The 18146-nt window shown below is 38.6% G+C and overlaps 1 protein-coding gene across 1 annotated transcript in view; it reads right to left on the reverse strand.

Moving 5' to 3' along the window:
• Positions 1-3962: 3962 nt before the first annotated feature.
• NAGLU (N-acetyl-alpha-glucosaminidase) overlaps positions 3963-18146 on the reverse strand; it is a 160338-nt gene continuing 146154 nt past the window's right edge. Inside the window, exons 5-6 of the mRNA XM_044054709.1 lie at positions 12858-13114; positions 3963-5463 (exon numbers count right to left, since the gene is read on the reverse strand). Coding sequence (XP_043910644.1) covers positions 4253-5463; positions 12858-13114 — 1468 coding nt within the window. The 3' untranslated portion in view covers positions 3963-4252. The remainder of the gene's footprint in view (positions 5464-12857; positions 13115-18146) is intronic.

Raw genomic sequence — 18146 nt, forward strand, 5'->3', positions numbered from 1 at the left:
TAATTGAATCTTCTGCCAAAGTAACGAAATGCAAAATCGTACTGATGCTTAATAGTGCGTTGGTTAAATCTAGCACAAAACCGACAACTAGCAACGTCGTGGTCAGGGCCTAGGCAAGGAATACAGTAAGAATGAAAATCCTTATGAGGTATTTGCTTCTCACAAGAAATACAATTATTAACTTTTTCTGACATCGGTCTGGAGCAAGAAAAAAGTTTTCCCAATGGGGTACTTAGCTTTAATGAAGACTTTGGATATGAAATTCGAATTTGAAAATCTCAGGAGTCGGCCGATCGGCACTTGCGAACTGCTTTTGCTTCGGGCACCGTGCAGCAAGAAAGACTGAAGAAAATGGCATCGGCTGCATCTTTTATACCCCTGGCGCACCGACGCCGGACCCAGACTTTGGAACTCGGGCTGACTACGGGTAGCCTGCCAGCAAGATAACCCAATTGTAATGACTGCAACAGTGAAACACGATGAACATCTGAACTGCTTGATGCTGAAAATTTTGACTTTGATGTAATGTCAGTGGATAATTTTTCCACCACTAGACTTGATGAGTTGAGAGATCACACTATGACTGATCAAATTCACAAAAGCTCAAGCACTACATCAATGCTGGATGGCTGTCAAAACAATCTAGTGCATCATCTGAGGTGCAATCATATTTTCTCTACAGAGATGAATTGTTGATGGAAGATGGTATTTTCAAAGGTCCTAAAATTGTTGTTCCTGGTTCATTGCAACATGAATATATTCAGATTTTGCATTGTGGTCACCCAGGTTTATTATCCACTAAGAAAAGGGCAAGAGAACCAGTATTTTGGCCTTCATTATCAAAAGACATTGATGGCGTTCTTTCTTGCTGTTCGATATGGAATAGTATCAGAGCACATTTGCAAAAGGAACCACTTCAGCTAAATCCAATACCTGAACTACCTTGGTCTACTATTGCAACTGATTATCTTTGAATGGAATAATCAACACTATTTGGTTTTGGTAGACTCTTACTTGAACTGGTTTGAGATTGATCTGCTACCAAACTTAACCTCAACAGTTGTTATCACTAATTAAATGTCATTTTTCAGTTCATGGTAGTTCTCACAAACTTTATTCTGACAATAATACTCAATTTACTAGGCAGTTGTTTCAGAAATTTGTGAGATAATGGGACTTTGTACATGTCACTAGTAGTCCTGAATATCTTCAATCCAATGGTCTAGCTGAACGTGCAGTACAGAGAGTGCAAAGCAATTACCTGAAAAGTCAAAGCATGACAATACCGATGTTTTCTTGAATTTACTTAATCTCAGAAACATTCCTTGTGACGATATTTGTGGCTCACATGCTCAAAGACTACTTTCCAGACAAACTAGAAAACTAGAACTATGATACCTATTTCATCAAATTTGTTGAAGCCTAAGTCTAAGAACAATAAAACCACCCAGGCTCAATTGTTGAAGAAGCATAATATCCAGAAATCTAGTTATGACAGATCAGGCAGATTACTTCATTCACTGGGGGAAGGAAAGACAGTACAAATCCAGACAACAAAAGGTTTTGATCGAATAGGACAGATAACAGGCATCTGTGCTGAGCCGAGAGCTTATTGGGTAAGCTCCGAGGGTATAGAGTATAGGAGGAATTGCAGACATCTTCTTCTTGTACCAGAATCATCACCATTGCAATCACAACATTGTATCTGTGATACAGACTCTAAATCAAAGACTGAGTCAGACATTGTTTCCAGACCAGTATGTGTTCAAAAAGTCTGATTCATTTCCAGAGAGTAATCTGAACATTCCACAGGTCAACTGTTTTGCAGAGACTGTTTCAGTTGCTAAAACTGATTCCCCATTTTATGTCACATGATATGGACAGGTTTCTAAGCCTAGTGTGAAATACACAGTAACATGGACTTGAATGTATATACATGTGTACTTAATACTGTATAATGTATGTCTCTACATTATTTGTAATTTCTGCATGCTAAACATCTCATAAGAAATTGCATGATCTATTTCTCAAAGAGGGAGGATGTAGATCAGAGTGTAGCGCGTGTGCGCTATGTCTTTAAGAAGCATACGAGGCTGTGTGTGCATGTATAAATTCCAGACACGTGCACTCCCTGGTGCCATTTTGAAGAAGCAGCCAGTTTGTAAGCATGTATGATCACAGCAGCTAGACTGTACAGAAGTTACTTAGTTATAGTCAAATAAGCTTTACAGTATTGTGTTTGTAGAAAATAAACCTGCTTAAACAGAACCCACAAAGACTCGTTTATTCATGCACCAACATGAAAGTGACAGCGGACATGCCCCAAAGACCTTGGATTCAAAGAGGGCAAGGGAGGAAGCCAAAAGGAGGGAGCCGAGGGTTTTTATAACAGACCTGGACATGAAAGGTTGAGGCCTAATTGCATTTGTGTCTGCTAAAAGGACTTCATCAGCTGCTCCAATTCGGAAGTTTTAATAATACCCACAGACCTCAATGACTGGATGGATGATGCCATAAACAAGGGCTTAGAAGGACTTTTAGAAGAAGATGACCTCATATGCCAGATCTGAGCTGGAGGGGAAAGGGAATACTCCAGCAACTGTTCTGGTGGGATGGAAGGTGAAAAGGGGGAGGCTAACCTACAGGAATAGGTCTCTTTAATCAGGAAGAGGCATGGAAGGCTTAGAGTCGGAGACAGAGCCTTGCTGATTTTCAGCACCAATGGGAATTGGTTCCCAGAGGTCAGGGCCGATAGTGGCATCAAGGCAACCGGGGGACCTGAAATTCACGGGACCTTTGTGTCTGGCGAGTCCAAAGAGGAAGTACCAGGAACAGGAATCTGAACATTCCACAGGTCAACTGTTGAAGATGAAGAAGGTCCTCTTCCTATCCCCTTTAGAATGTCTACAATCCTGCTCTCAGGGGATCTTGGATCCGGACTTTGGAGGCATGAGAGAAGCAACCAAAGAAACTGAAAGCGGGGGAGAACTGGAGGGGAAAAGTCTTTTAATGGCTCTACTTCCGAATCCCTCATAGATGAAGCACCCAGGATACAGATGTGAAGCTCCCAAACAGTAACACACTTTAAAACGTGCATGTCCTGTGGGCACAAGTTCCTGTTGCAGGATGCACATTTGAAGAACTTTAACATGCCAAAAAAAATTACCAACTCAGACAATAAAACCACTAAGTAGTCTAGGGGAAAAAAATACAGGGTGAAAAGGCAGGAAGTTCAAATGGATGAACAAGAAGAAGGGCAACAAACCTAACAAGCTATCTACCTAAAAACAGCACCAAAATACAGAAAGAGGGTAAGGGATACCAAAATTCTCAGCAAAAAAGCACTACATTAGGTCCTAATACAGAAAACATTGAGTGGAGCCAAGATCAAGTTGCTAACCAGAATAGCAGCAAACTAGATCTGAGGATTAGGGTGAGGAGTGGGGAGCTGTGGGTAAGGGAGGCACAGCCAAGAGGGCTGTAGACTTTGGAACTGGCCAGTGTCGGATTGGAGTTAGATCCAAAGATCCAGAGATTGAAGCCAGACAGAGCAGACAGATCCTTAGTTATTATTGCTTATTAACATACTTAAGTGGCACTGTTTTTTGCTCTGAATAGTTGGCTTTTAAAAAGAAGTATTGTTACTTATTTTTCTGTAAACTGAAAATAAAAGGAAGAAAGCAAAATTTCCAGACCAGAAGCAAAATAAACTGACCAAGTGATACATACTGGAACTTCAGTTTTGCATGTGAACACTGTGTGGCCTGTGACAATAAAATGCCCTCAAATAAGAAGTCTTCTAATCGGGTAGGTAGTACAAGCAACCTGGGTTATCATCACAGACATGCTAAAAGAAATGTTTCAGTATACATCACAGAAAACTCAGTCTGGAGATATGGCAAGTGTACTAGTTACACATTCACACTACAGAACAGCTTTCCACATTTAATAACAGAGTTAAAAAAAGTTAAATTCATCTTTATTTGGTTTGCAGCCCTCATAAATTCTCCCAAACTCTTCCTCTTGTCAATGATTCTGAAGGAACCAATCCAACATGACACTTCCATCAAGAAAGCTTGGGACTGTGATGGATAAGAAACATTTCCTACAGGTATGCCATTTCAATCACTGAAGTAGCCAATAACTACAGCCTGTCTGAATGATGCATGTACTATCAAAATACAAAGAAAAGCAATGCAGTACTTCTACTTTAGAACCAAATCCTCTAAAAGTTTCTGACCAACACAGTGTCTTATGTCTTATGCATCCTTTTCAGTGCATCAGGATAGTACTTCAGGAAAATCCTAGAAGCAATTTCATATGCATTTCCAACTGGTTTAGAAGGATAAGTAACCCCGTTATTAATAAAGCTACTTTCAACTTTGAAAACCTCACTATCAAATTGCTGTTGGTTGAATGGCACTCCGTCATTAATGCAGGACACCAATGTGGAGACAAATAAAGACCACCGCAGTGAATAATAATCATTTATAAGCCCTCCCCATTCCTTGTTTCCATAGTCCAAAATATTTCCCCAAGGGCCCCAAAGAGTCAGCTGATTACGAGCATTCATGTCATACAGCGCAGCTTCCTTGTCACTGGTTGATATTTTTCTAGCTTCTTCTATCCAACGCCCTAACAAGAAATGGACATCGCTAGAGAGAAGATTATCAAGTTCAGGAAGTAGATCATAAACAAGCACCCCTCCTGCTGTCAGCAGATCTGGAAGAGAACCAGCATGAAAAGCATTCCTCATTTCAACATAATAATCAGTTATCAAAAGTTGAACAGCCTCTCTCGTGATATCAACCAAGTCATACTGAAATGTATCACTTTTAGGGACTGACTGCATAGCTGTATGCATAAGCTTCCAAGCTTCGTAGACATCACTCTTATTATACCAAACGTCAGTGTTCATATGCAGTTGTGGACGACGAACTAAAGGGCTACGGTTATGGTTGTGGACAAACGTGCTACAGTTGTAAATACTACGACTTAACAGCTGCCATGCCTTTACAACATCTGTGTTGTTGGTACCATAACGCCTTTTTGCATACAGAGGCACCCATTCCTGAAGGTTCAGGGAGTCATTGCGCCACCCTAGTTCATTCATCAATTCATACATCATATCATTTTGCTCAATTCCCTCTGGTGTCAATCCAGTCCCAACCATAGTAGTATTTGGAAATTTTCTAGCTATAGATGGTCCATTGTTGACATTTTCAATAGCACCAAACAAGCCAAGGTTCCCACCAAAGTTGTGGAGCATGCACCATATAAAAGGCTGCCCATAAAAAGAATGTGTAGTTGTATAAATTGGCTGTGTCTCTGCAAACAAGTCCAGCACTATCATTTTGCCAATAGGCACTCCACGAAGCAAAGCCTCAGTCTGGGGAGGTTTCCAGAACTGTGGTGAATTCACAAACAGCCAGCCCTGCATCAGCCAAATTGCATCAGGGTCCACTAGACAGAGAAAAAAGAAACACATTATTAGGGATTAAAAAAGGCATTAGTAAGAAAATATTCACAACTGAATCATAACACTGGCATTTTACTTGACTGAAATGTGATTCGGTTTGCCTTGCTCACTAAAATCTAGTGGCGGACTCAGAACAAATGCAGACTGGAAACAACTAAATGAGGTCTCATCAACTATGGCTAAGCTCCTAGACAGACATGCAAAACTGTGAAGGATTTACAGAGTGAAAAATACAAGTCCCCAACATGGAACTACACAAGAATCTTTTTCCTGCTACATGCTGTGATGCCAAGGACCTTCACAGAAGGGATATCACAAGTGCAGAGTAGGATACAAGGTTCTACACTCAGTATTAACAAGACCCTTAGTTCTTTGTTTTTTATTGTAACTTTATTCTTCAGTTATTAAGACAGTCACATTTATGAGAAGGGCAGTCATTTTCAGAAGTCTGAATGGTTGTTAGGGTTACATAAGTATAACAACTACCAGTCAATAACTCAGTCAGTTTTGTCTGTCCATTTCAGAAGATGTGTTTTAAACAGTTTTACTGCCTGGCTAGCTGGGTAGAAGATACTGAACCAAGGTGTCATGCTCATTACACCACGTATTACCACTGTCTACTACATTCATTGCTATGCCTCACTGCTGGTTATTGAGTAAACTGCTACCTTACTAGATGAATGATACTTCCAACAACCTCAGAGCACTGGGAGAAGGAATTCACACACTGACAGTTTTTCAGTCATAGTAAGCTAGACAGCACTACCGTGACCTTACGCACCATAACTAACAAGCCGTTAAAAATGAACTCACCAGATAGTTACACACAATCTTTTTTTTCTACAAAACAAAATACATTTAACCTCAAACATAACAATATCTAATATCCTGTATAAAACAGAAGGCTTCTAACAATGACTATGAGCACAGAAATCCAACAACATGTGTGGCCAGATTCCAACTAAAATTTGCACTGCGTAACTCCACAGTATGGAGAATGCTATGGATGCTAGACCAATAGAAGCAATTCACAAGCAGAACTGTATCTACCAATAAATACTCAGTGCTTGCCAAAAAAGATAGGACAGTGTATCATATTGTCTGTCTGTTCCAGCAGTGTACTGAGTGATGTAAAGGACAGCATTTCAGCAAAACTACAACAGGCAAAGTGGTTATTACCAGTGAAAGAAGGGAGCAAATGGGTTAAGTGTGTCCTACCATACTAAAGCATGACATGGAGTAGCAGCAGCACACAGTAGGGTGGGAATGTGTGCTTCACCATATTAGTGGGGGCAACAGTACTCGGAACAGCAATTTCTCTGCATTAGAATCACAGACTAGGGCACTGTGTACCCCAATAGTAAGTACAACAGTGCTCTTGAGAAGAGTCATATGTAATATGTCACACTATTCACTCTATAGTTATTTATTTATTGACATTTGTTTGGCAAGAAAGTCTTACTGGGTAATAAATACCCATTTTCAGCTGAGGCCCATGGAGAAAAGAAACACAAAGTTAAATAACATCAAATAAAACACTAGAACAAATGTAATTAAATGTAATTAAAAAAAAAAAAAAACAAAACATATACATATTTGTCACTGAAGTGCCACCCCAGACCCCATGTGCAAAAAATGAGAAAAAGGGGTTGTAAATGGATGTGGATGGATATACAAGTTTGACAGTGGAATATGTAGGATACAAAGAATACTCTTGGGAGGGGTTATACATCAAGCATGCAATACAGAAGCACTGTACACTCTACAGTAAAACAACAATTAAATAACTTCAGGTATTGTCACACTCTACACTTAAGGAATGTGACAGAGCAGTACTGTGTATGCATCAGGCATGTTTTAATACCCGAATACTGCAAAAGGTACTTGGGTGGGGTGAACCACTTTGCACCACACAGTTCATATACACAGCTACAGAGAGTAGCATCCAACACAGTGGTATGAAGTGAAGACGGGTTGGGCTATGCTGGGCTGTAGGGGTGAGACACACAAATTCATGCATCATAATGCTTACTAGTACCTTCTCTGGACTTTACACTAACACGTTGTCAGATGGCATGTTGCTAACTAGTATGCAGAATACCTTCTTTAGCTGCAACATAGCAAGTCACAGACAGCCAGTCTATGGTCTGGGTGGCATAACCACTGGCATCAGAAGTTAGATAAAGTCAGTGCTTAGGTTAATGCCACCTTAGTTCAAGTGCGACCTATGTGCTGCAGCATTTACAACATTTTTAATATCCAACAACCATTCACAGGAGGCCAGCTCTTCTCATTTTGCCAGCACTGCTGGGAGCATTTTTTTTTTTAATTAAGACATTAGTCCACTGGCATTGTAGCGGTGTATCTGAGTGTGCTGCTATTGTTCCAAGACTGTCTAGTAACACAGACACAGGAAGACTGGATGAGGAGGGAGGATAAAGTGGCTGACACAGCTCTCCTTCCTGAAGTGGAATGTAGAATGTCAAATGATGCTGCACCTGCTGGTTAGGTTTTCACAGGAGGAGGGATGGGGCAGATACCCCGCAGTCATATGCACGGTAGTGCTCATCTGTATGAGATGTCATTGCATGCTCCACTCACAGTCAATGACAGTTCAGTCCTATCCAATTTCATTTTTTGGGAAATGTCTGGCAGTTGGAACTGGGGATTAAGGCAAAGAGCTGCTTCCACTGATGCAGGGTTTGATTTCGACAGCATTCATGTGCGACTCTCAGGAAGTCACTTAAACATACAGTGATCCCAGGCTGTCTGAAAAAGGTCCATGAACAGCAGTGCGCTGCCCTGGCTACAAACACAGACAAATAAATTCTCCTTGGCATAATATAAAAAAATCCTCTCAGTGATGTCTCCTGCAATGACTCTGAAATTCAAATGAAAGTCAAATGAAGGTGGGACTGAAGTATGGAGGTAGAAGCAGCAACAACCTTCACCAAAATAAATAAATAATTAAAATAAAGACAATAAATCAATGTGCACAGCAGCAGCAGTTGAAGGCAAGCATAGTCAACAAAAGTGCTATTTTTTTCTGAAGGGCAGAATCACCATGAAGAAGGAACAACTTTGGAGCTGGAAAGGGAGCCACGGGGTTGATCCTGCAGACAAAAACAACAGTCACATCTGATACAGCATCTTCCTAATGAATATTCTCATCGGTTCTACACCAGAAGAGGTACAGGCCCCTGTGATAATATGAAGACGGTAGAGTTTCAAGAGAACTAGTCACTAACATGGTACTATCTTCGTTAGGTTCCTTATCGGTTTTGTTTGTTTCTCATTCTGTAATTTTAGACATCTGAACTGTACATATCCATCTTGATTACACTGAAACCATTTTACCCCAGAGATCTTGGTATATACTGAAACCACTGTCTTCCTCCTTGCGTATGGAACCCGCTAAAACACTTTAGATACCTCCATGGATTCTGTTATAACTTTTAATAGTGCAAGGTAAACTGCTCTTGTAACTGTTCTGCCCTGCTCACTAAACAAAGGACACACATTAATTTTTAACATCTTTATTAAAATGCAATTTACACATTATCATAGGTATGCAAGTATTAGCAAAAAAAAACATGGTGACATTTTCATGTCATGACAATTTACTCCATTACATAAATTGCTCAGTTTCTACCTTCCCTTACACCTCACTCCTCTTTCTCCTGAAAATTATTCTGCATATATCGTTCCCGCTAATTCCTTGGGAAAGGTATTGAGAATGTGCTCCCAACATTTCAAAAGTGGTAACCAGACATCCATGTACCCAGCTATTAAACGGAGTGCTTATTTTCTGAAATGAAATCACTAACACGGTCTTCTGGTTTTCTCCAGCGTTCTCTAATTTTTAATACAAGTTTCAGGTGTTGAGCTTAAAAGATTCAAAACAGAACATTCTAGACTTGATAATATCACAAACAAGCACAGTTAGACATTTCTGACAAAGCATACATTGCCTTGTCTAGGTAAGCATAGGTGTTTCAAACCTGACACAGTGTGTCTGTTCATTACGGTGCTTATTAACATGCATGAATAAAAATATCAAAATCACCTTCTCTTTACCCTGAAAAAGAAATTCCTGCTGCTCACATGCATTTGGCATAGAGTGAACAGTTCTTTCTTACACCAATGGTGTTTTTCAGTTTCTTCATGTTCTTTCTGCCTCACCTAACAAGCAGTTATTATTTATCGCTGTTCAGAGTCTTCAGACCAATTTTAACCAGGTGTGCCACTGTCATTCTGATATATTCTTTGCATCTGATCTTGCTCTGTTCCTAATTACTGACTAAAAAAACTGCTTGCAACGTATACGGTTACATATTCATCTTGCAGCAGCAAGGATATACGTACTCTGTGATGACAAAACTAGCTTACAAGCTATGCAAGTCCATTTTATAATTTAGCCAGACTGCTGAAACCAACTTATATGTGATGGACAGGGGCTACAGTGTCTTGATCTATACCAAGTGTTGCCAACTTACATGTATTGGTTAGGGGCTATAGTTTCAAGATGAGCCATATCGGTAGCGTTGTCGCCTCACAGTAAGACGCTGACCGGTTCGACTCTCAGCTAGAGCGTCTTCTTTGTGGAGACATGCGTGAATGGGCATACCTTCATTGAAGGTTGTGAGTTAGGACTGGCAACTCAGCATGTAAAAATCAACTGCCAATCATTAGCGGACCGGAGTTCCGCTGTGGCGACCCCTAACCGGGAAAAGCCGAAAGACACAACAACAACAACGTTCCATATATTACTATGCCATAGTATGGATTTTAAATTTGCACTTCTGGCACCAAACAGTAATGTAAAGGGTGAACAGCCTTAACAGATTATGCAAATACACGTTGTTGTTTCAGGTTGTTACCAACACCTGCTATCTCCAATTCATTCTTACTGTGAACAACTGCATACTAGAGTTATAATCACTAGCTTTCCAAGATTTCAGCTACATTGCCTCCAATTCAATGCTTCCAGTGAAATCTTACCAAAACTGAGACTAGACCAAAAGTAATTTACCCCTCCCCACCCCCACACACAGTCTTTCTGGAGGGGTTAATGATATTGTTGTAGTGCCAGTAATGCCAGTAATGCTTCCTATCGTTATAGTAACACTGCTCACAGCTAGACCAATTAAGTTAGACCAGCCTCAGAACCTTCAGGAAGAACTTGTAAGTTATTCAGAAATATTTATTTTAAGAAAAAGTGCCTTGCAGATGGAGTAATGTGATGTTTTAGCTACACAGATGGCAACAGAAAAACAGTCTACAGCTATGTAATTCTACTCCTATCTCTAAATGAAGGTTATTGTTGCCTATGTATAACCAATTTTCCATAATTATTTAACAGCTGACATACAGGCAAGACACAATTGTTTGAGCTCAGTCACCCTGGAAAAGCAGGCTGTATAATCTTCATTCTGTTGTCCATGATATGATCATTTACCCCTTCCAGGTTTAAAGGTAACTCAATCCATCATTCAAAGAAGAAATTCCATTAGTCCTGGCTCACTGTTTCATGCTAGTTAGAGGTTTGCAAATCAGAAGAGATTTTGTTTTATCTTTTTTAAAACAAAGCTGCTTAAATCACACAAAGTTCCATTTTGAATAAGGTAATGCAGCTTTCACCCAACACTACAATCATCAGAGCTGTCACAACACCTAAACATCTATTTCTTCTTCATTCAAAATAACAGCTGGGGTTTAAAAGATTCTGATAACCATTATGTTCAACTGTTCGTCAGTAGAGATTAGTCCTGAAGCTCTTGGTTGCCTCATTGATAATAACTCTTACACCACATTCTTGGCCAAAATAGGGTCCATGATCTCTGTCATTCTATTCAAAGGGGCGCCTTGAAGGTTTCAGCTTATTTCCACTACTTTACCGAATCATTATCATGATGCTCCTGTTTTCTAACTTCCTACAGCAAGGTCTTATCCTGAATGCAAATGATATGGTAATCTGCAACCTGTTATTCTCCCAGCTCAGGCAATTTGTAGAACAGGACCCGAATCTCATATCTAGTTGTCTACAAAACATGAGCATGCTGCTAAACACACACAGAAAGAGAACACGCCCTTCAGGAATCAAGTCGTGTTAGCCAAGGTCCCCAAAACTGGCACCACAAGTCATAAGACTAGTGAAGCAGTTAATCAGTTACACTATACGGTTATCTGACTGGACTGCAAGTTAAATTTCCATCTCCACTTAAACATGTTTAGAACTAAAATTAATTATTTTCTAGTCCAAAAAATGTCTTACTTCCTGTCATCTGGAGGAAAAGACTTATTGGTTGGGGAATTCTTCCTAGCTACAATATGGTTTGCCTTTCATATTTGCAGCTTCGAAAATAAACCTTCAAATAGGCAGACTTACTACCCCTTCATCCAAGAGAGAACACCACTACCTTCCTATCAAAAATGTTAAATTGTTGCCAGTTAAAGGGCACAACAGAGAACACCACTACCTTCCTATCAAAAAACTAAACTCTTACCAGTTAAACAGCACAACAGAGAACACTACCTTCCTATCAAAAAAGTTAAAATAGTTACCAGTTAAAGATCACAGCTTTTTGCTAGGCTAACATATATATATTTAAAATCCCTTTTTTGTATTAACAGACACCAACAGTTCACTTAGTTTTAACTAACTGCCTTAGCTCTCTTTCCTTCTCTCAGCACCTACTTTACAAACCCTACTTTGTACCAACCACTGCTTCATAATCATTGCCTCTAAATTTGGGAATCACTGTCCTCCAAATCAAAAACAATACAAAATGAAGCTTACTTCAATTCTGTACTAAATGTCATCCTCAAATGTACTAAATGCTTCATATTATGCCTTTCAATATACTTGCCTCTCTTATCCTCCAATGCAGTTGCAAATACTGTATATTCTGGGAATTATATCTGGATTAACTTTTTATATTCTGCTACCTTACCTCAACATTGATAATCCTATTAATTTATGTTATAATGAAATTATTCTGAATTTTTATTAAATGACTGTATTATTGTGCTTTCTGTTTTATTTCCATACTGTAGTTTGAGCATTATGCAAATACTTCACTCTGCATCGAAGTATACGACTGTCTATTTATACTGTATCTATTTACAGTATTTGTGACTACTAGACATGCCTGAAAATGTCCACCTGGACCACTGTGCCATTCTGATAAAAAATAAATACATTGTATAAAAAATAATAGAAGGTTTTGAAAAAAAATATCAGTTTCTCTGTGATGCACGTATTTCCATTAGCGGAGAAGCTGAGACCATTGCTTTCCCTTAATTTTCTAAAAAATGAAGACATATAATAAAAGCACAAGCGACGTGCCAACAACAGAAAATGTACTTTAGTACTCACTTATAGTCATTGATTTATAGATTGCACCACTAACTGCAGACAGATAAGCAGGGTCTGAAGAGGTGGGGTCCATTTCATTGAAGGTGTCTGTATTGTAGATATTATCAGTGCCATACTCTGTGATCACTGTTTTAAGAAACTGTGCACCTATTTCCAAGAACATGGGGTCTTCTGGATCAATCATCCAGGAACAAGACATGCTGCAGTCAAATGAAGCCCATGGTCCCAAGCGTGTGGCATTAATTTTTGGAAACAATCTAAATAAAAAGAAAAATGCATAAATGCTAAAAAATGAAATTAATAGAAAAAAAGAAAATAAACAAAAAGCAAATTAAAAAAGAGCAGTACTATTAGCAGGAAAACACAATGTCTGTGAGTTTATTTCCTTCCAAAAACAGTCATAACTGCAGACCGCTACAACAGTGATAACATTTTACTTTACAACACTGAGACTTGTGATAAAATAATATAAAATACATTAAAAAGATAAGTGAATAAGCTACAGCAGAAATAAGGTAGGTTTGCAGATATTTACTGAACAGCCACCCAAAAATCACCCACAGTTTCTTCTCTCAATACTAACATACTATAAATAAAATCTCAAGAGACACAAGCTCCTGTCAGCTATACAGATGTACTCCTGGAATATATCAGAGTCCTGGATAAAAGTAAATGTAGCTTAAGAAGTGGACATCGTGCCTCTCAACTGTCTGGTATTTGCTGGAAAATACAAATTTTACACTGAAGTAACAGGGTGCCATGGAATTCCAAGAGGCTGCTTTACATTACATTCTTTTGTTAAATTTGACCCAGCTGCAAATGCTCAATCAGCAACCTGCTGTCGTCCCCAAGACCAATCATCATTAGCTGTGACATGACTAGTGAACTCTATGCGAGGGAAGTGACTCAGCAGAGCAACATTCCAAAATGCTATACCTGCCAAATGAATCAAGAGTTAAGCCAGTCAGCCAGTTCAACTACTAGGTAGGTCAGCAAACCATTAGTTTAAACGTGAAAAAGAGAACACCTCAGTAGCTGCATTAAAATCCATCCCAACCGATCCCAATTGGAGAAAGCTGCTGGTTCTCTCTCTGAAAGTAAAACTGTAGCTAGTGAAGTACCACATGAATTATTTCTTGACTCTCTCGTTTGGCATTTATTTTGCAGACACCCAAGCCAATTTGGTCAATCCAACTGTAGTTGGCCAAATTTGCTGATGATTATAAATTGGGCACTGTTATCTGTTCATCCACTGATACAAAACAGCTCCAGCACAGGCTGGAATATGCACATACATCGTGCATCAAAAAAGGTCTCAAACTAAATGAAAGAAAGTGCAGCACAGTAGCATTTGGCAGAAACGTTGCTGCCACTTCATATGTTATAAGTGGTACACCTCTTTAGACAGATACAGTCATAAGAAACAAAGGTACATATGTGGATAGCTCTATACTTTGATCATGTTTCTAACAGAGTCAGTAAGTCCTTCTATCTGACCCAGTTTATTTCCAAGGGAATATCTTCAAGATCCAAAGAAGTTATCCTGTTACTGTAATCTTTCCTTATCAGACCCATCACTGAATATGCTTCCTTTGGTATGCACAAATCTAAGCATACTGGTCAAGTGGAAAGGCCTCAAAGATTTCTAAACATGGAAATTTAAGGTCTTAAATCTTTTAAACTACCCTGCTATATTAGCATGACTCTCCTTACACTAAGAAGCCTAAAGGTTGCCATGAGGTGACTAGTGTCTTGCTTTTTGAGCATGAAAGACCCTATCCTATTTGACCTGCTATTTCTTTGCAAAAGCAGTGGCTCTATAAACACACAATAAAGATCTAAACCCAGATCAACAAATAAGTATGGTGGAGGGATAGATTCCCAACTTAATGTATTCCTAGCCTATGGAATAAGTTATCACTACAGGTCAAAAGTACTGCTTTGGTTTCCTTTAAGGCTAGTCTTGATGACTGGATGGGCAGACACAGATTTGCACCAGGGTTACTATGTACAGCCCTGCTCGAATTGGGAGGTAAGCACTATTATGTGCTTGAAAACAGTCTGCTTAAAGGTGTATGTGGCTAGGCATCTTAAGGATTCACATAATTAATTGCTTAGTATGTTCCTATTAGCTAAGCAGTGACAGGAATGACCAGCAGTGTGTGTGTGTGTGTGTGTGTGTGTGTGTGTGTGTGTGTGTGTGTGTGTGTGTGTGTGTGCGTGTGTGTGTGTGTGTGTGTGTGCGTGTGTGTGTGCGTGTGTGTGTGTGTGCGTGTGTGTGTGTATGTGTAATGCCATCTCTCTTGTTGGCAACAGCATCACAGCACTTTCAAACAGAATTATTGTGTTGTGAATATGGTGGGTGTGTGGGTATGTGTGTGTGTGTGTGTGTGTGTGTGTGTGTGTGTTTGTGTGGGGTGTGTGTGCGTGTATGAGAGTATGTTTGTTTACATGTATTTTGGACGTGGAAAGATAAAATCATTCCACATGATAGATAATTAATTTCACTCATTACATCAATCATTAGTTTTTAATAACTATCTATCATTTTTCAAAATGTTCTAGTTGAGATTTTAATATAGTAATTATTATTACACAGTATTTTTGTATATTGGATAGTGTTCTAATATTATTGAATTTAAGGGATTATGGCACATTGTTATGTTTGTACATATGACTTAAATAGATAAAGATTTCATTTATTTTTAAAATAATGAAATGTTTTATAAGAAGCACATTTGATAATTGATAATTTTTAGAAATGAGTTCGATTGTTTTTTATATTTAAAGGTTTATTATTATTATCGTTATTATTGTAAAAACAGAATAACATCATTTCCTGTTTTTGAGTATAAAACCAGGATGTTGGGAGGCTTCCTGGTTTTTCTGAGGAAGTTCACGACAATAATAAAGTGGAAGAAAGCGCTAAAAATCACTTGGCTTTGTGGCTGCTTTCATTTTTTATCAGTCGCTGACTGTTTGGTTGTGAATATAACTTTCTCAAACATAGATAATCTCAGCTAGGTACATTAACTCTGTGGTTACGGGGAGGCAAATCACATGCACAGGGAGCGTAAAGTGTGCTAGACCCCCCAAATGACTGTTTTCAGCTGTTTATTGACATCTGTTTGTCAAAGCTGATACTACAACCACATCAGATATCTACAAATGTATTTTAGAATAAATCAAGAGATAAAAAGAAAGCCTATAGAAAATGGTAGGGCAAACAAGTCCTTGAAGATTAGGTAATTTTTTAACACTCTGAGGGGAAGTTTCAGTTGGTTAAATTTATGTGTCTGTGTCCTTCTGTCTGTCTCACTCTCTCTCTCCCAACTTTCTCTTAAAGCATACACTGAAAAACATTTATTGAGACTTAAAACGGTGGTCATCTCCATGAGTTAATAAATACTGGCATACTGAAGTGAACCAAGTAACACTTTACACATAACCTGTTGAGAGCTGCATAGTCAAATTACTTACCTTCATGATTTATAAAGATAAAAATATTTACATTTAAGGTTTGAGACATAATCTGAAAATACAAAGTGATATTTCATGGAGACTAACTTGAAGGTTGCATAACAAGGCATTTGTATTGCTTTTCCTTGATGCTTGTGAAAAACAGAAAACCAATACCACCATGTTTGTCTTTTACTGATGTCCACCAATGGAACATTCACGCCAAGAATATGGAACTGCTACTTCTTGAGTTCTTTCTTGCTTATTTTCTATTACCTCATAGTGTTGGCAACAGAAAATCCACAACAGCATTTTGTTTTCCACTTCGTAGACAATGTACTACACTGCTTCCACCAGAAACGGTATCAAGTACGTGACACTAATTTTAGCCAAACTGAGATGAAATATTCTTGCTTTCCAGTTTGTGACAGTAGGGGGATGTAGTCTACAGCATTCTAAACTGTTTGTGGGGAAGCAACATGCAGCATTTTGTATGAATTCAAAACACTGCTTGCATAAGAACTGTTGGAGGTGTAAGGAATTAAACTGTTTTTATATGATTCAAAGAAAAAAGATTGTTACAGAGAAACACTGTATAACACTTTGCTTTTGATTAAAAAAAATCAGTAAATTGCTATAAGGGGCCTTTAGAAGTGCAGGCAAAAAATTGGAACTAAGGTGAAGCACTCCTGCTTTGCCATTTATGATCAGGGAGAAGCAACATACAGCATAAAAAATCCATTGCTTTCCCAAGTGTCATCAGAAAAATTTACACATTGCCACAAACGTATCCAGTATGGTTCTCACTGCTAAGAAGTGCTAACAAACAAATAAAACTGATTTTACATGATTCAAAGAAAAACATAACTAAAGGGAAGTAAAAGAAGCATTCACTCTTATTCTGCTTTCTTGGTTGTTGTCAGAAGTAATACCAAACAACTTGAACTGACTTTACCTAAGCCGTGGTGAAACATTCTACCATTCTTGTTTTGTAGTTTATCATAGGGAAGCAATATAAATCATTTTGTGACTGATTAAAATTGCTACAGAAAAGCATTTCATCACTACAGCCCTTACAGAATGCTATGAAATGTCAAAACTGTGCACATTGCTTTTGATTTCTCTGTCTCTATTGAACACTACTTTAGGTGTACTTGATTAAGGCAATTTGCCCTTTATGCCATTAAGATAGAAAAATACTGTAATAAAAACACACTTTTGTTACTGGAGTGATTAGACTGAATAAAGTTTTAATGGAAAGACTGCAACTTTACTCGACTAGCATTTGATTTTACCACTAATCCACTGTGAAGCAGAACTGCAATGCACTAATTAGTTACAATTCAATATTTTTATTTAACATTATATTCAAATGACAGCAAATGCTTCAACTATAACTTTCTGTATACATTAATGAAAGCTGTCACAGCCATGGAAGCCATTTTAACTCTTCTCCTCTTTCACTGCTACTTACAAATCAGGATGAAAGTAAATGAATAATGAAGTTGCCAAAGGATTGCAATACCGGACATCTTTGTGGAACACACACACCTCTGAGAAGGTCAATTTCTTTCTGTAAACTTGTTTCTTTGGGCAATAGTTCACTGCTGGCTACTGGAACTTCAGCACAGCATAGCAGCAAACTACCATTCCTAGCAGATTATTATTTTATGTAGTGGGCTTACCAATCCCTACACCTGACACTGACTGAAATCAATGTGCTGGCGTGCAGGTGAGCTACAAGTAAACACACACACACCAAAAGCTGTATAAATCATGACAGAAACAAAGTCTGACCTGTTAAATTATGTACAAATAAACCTTACACGT

This window comes from Protopterus annectens, chromosome 13.part0 (assembly GCF_019279795.1).
Source record: "Protopterus annectens isolate FY-2018-M chromosome 13.part0, PAN1.0, whole genome shotgun sequence".
NCBI classification, from domain to species: domain Eukaryota; kingdom Metazoa; phylum Chordata; order Ceratodontiformes; family Protopteridae; genus Protopterus; species Protopterus annectens.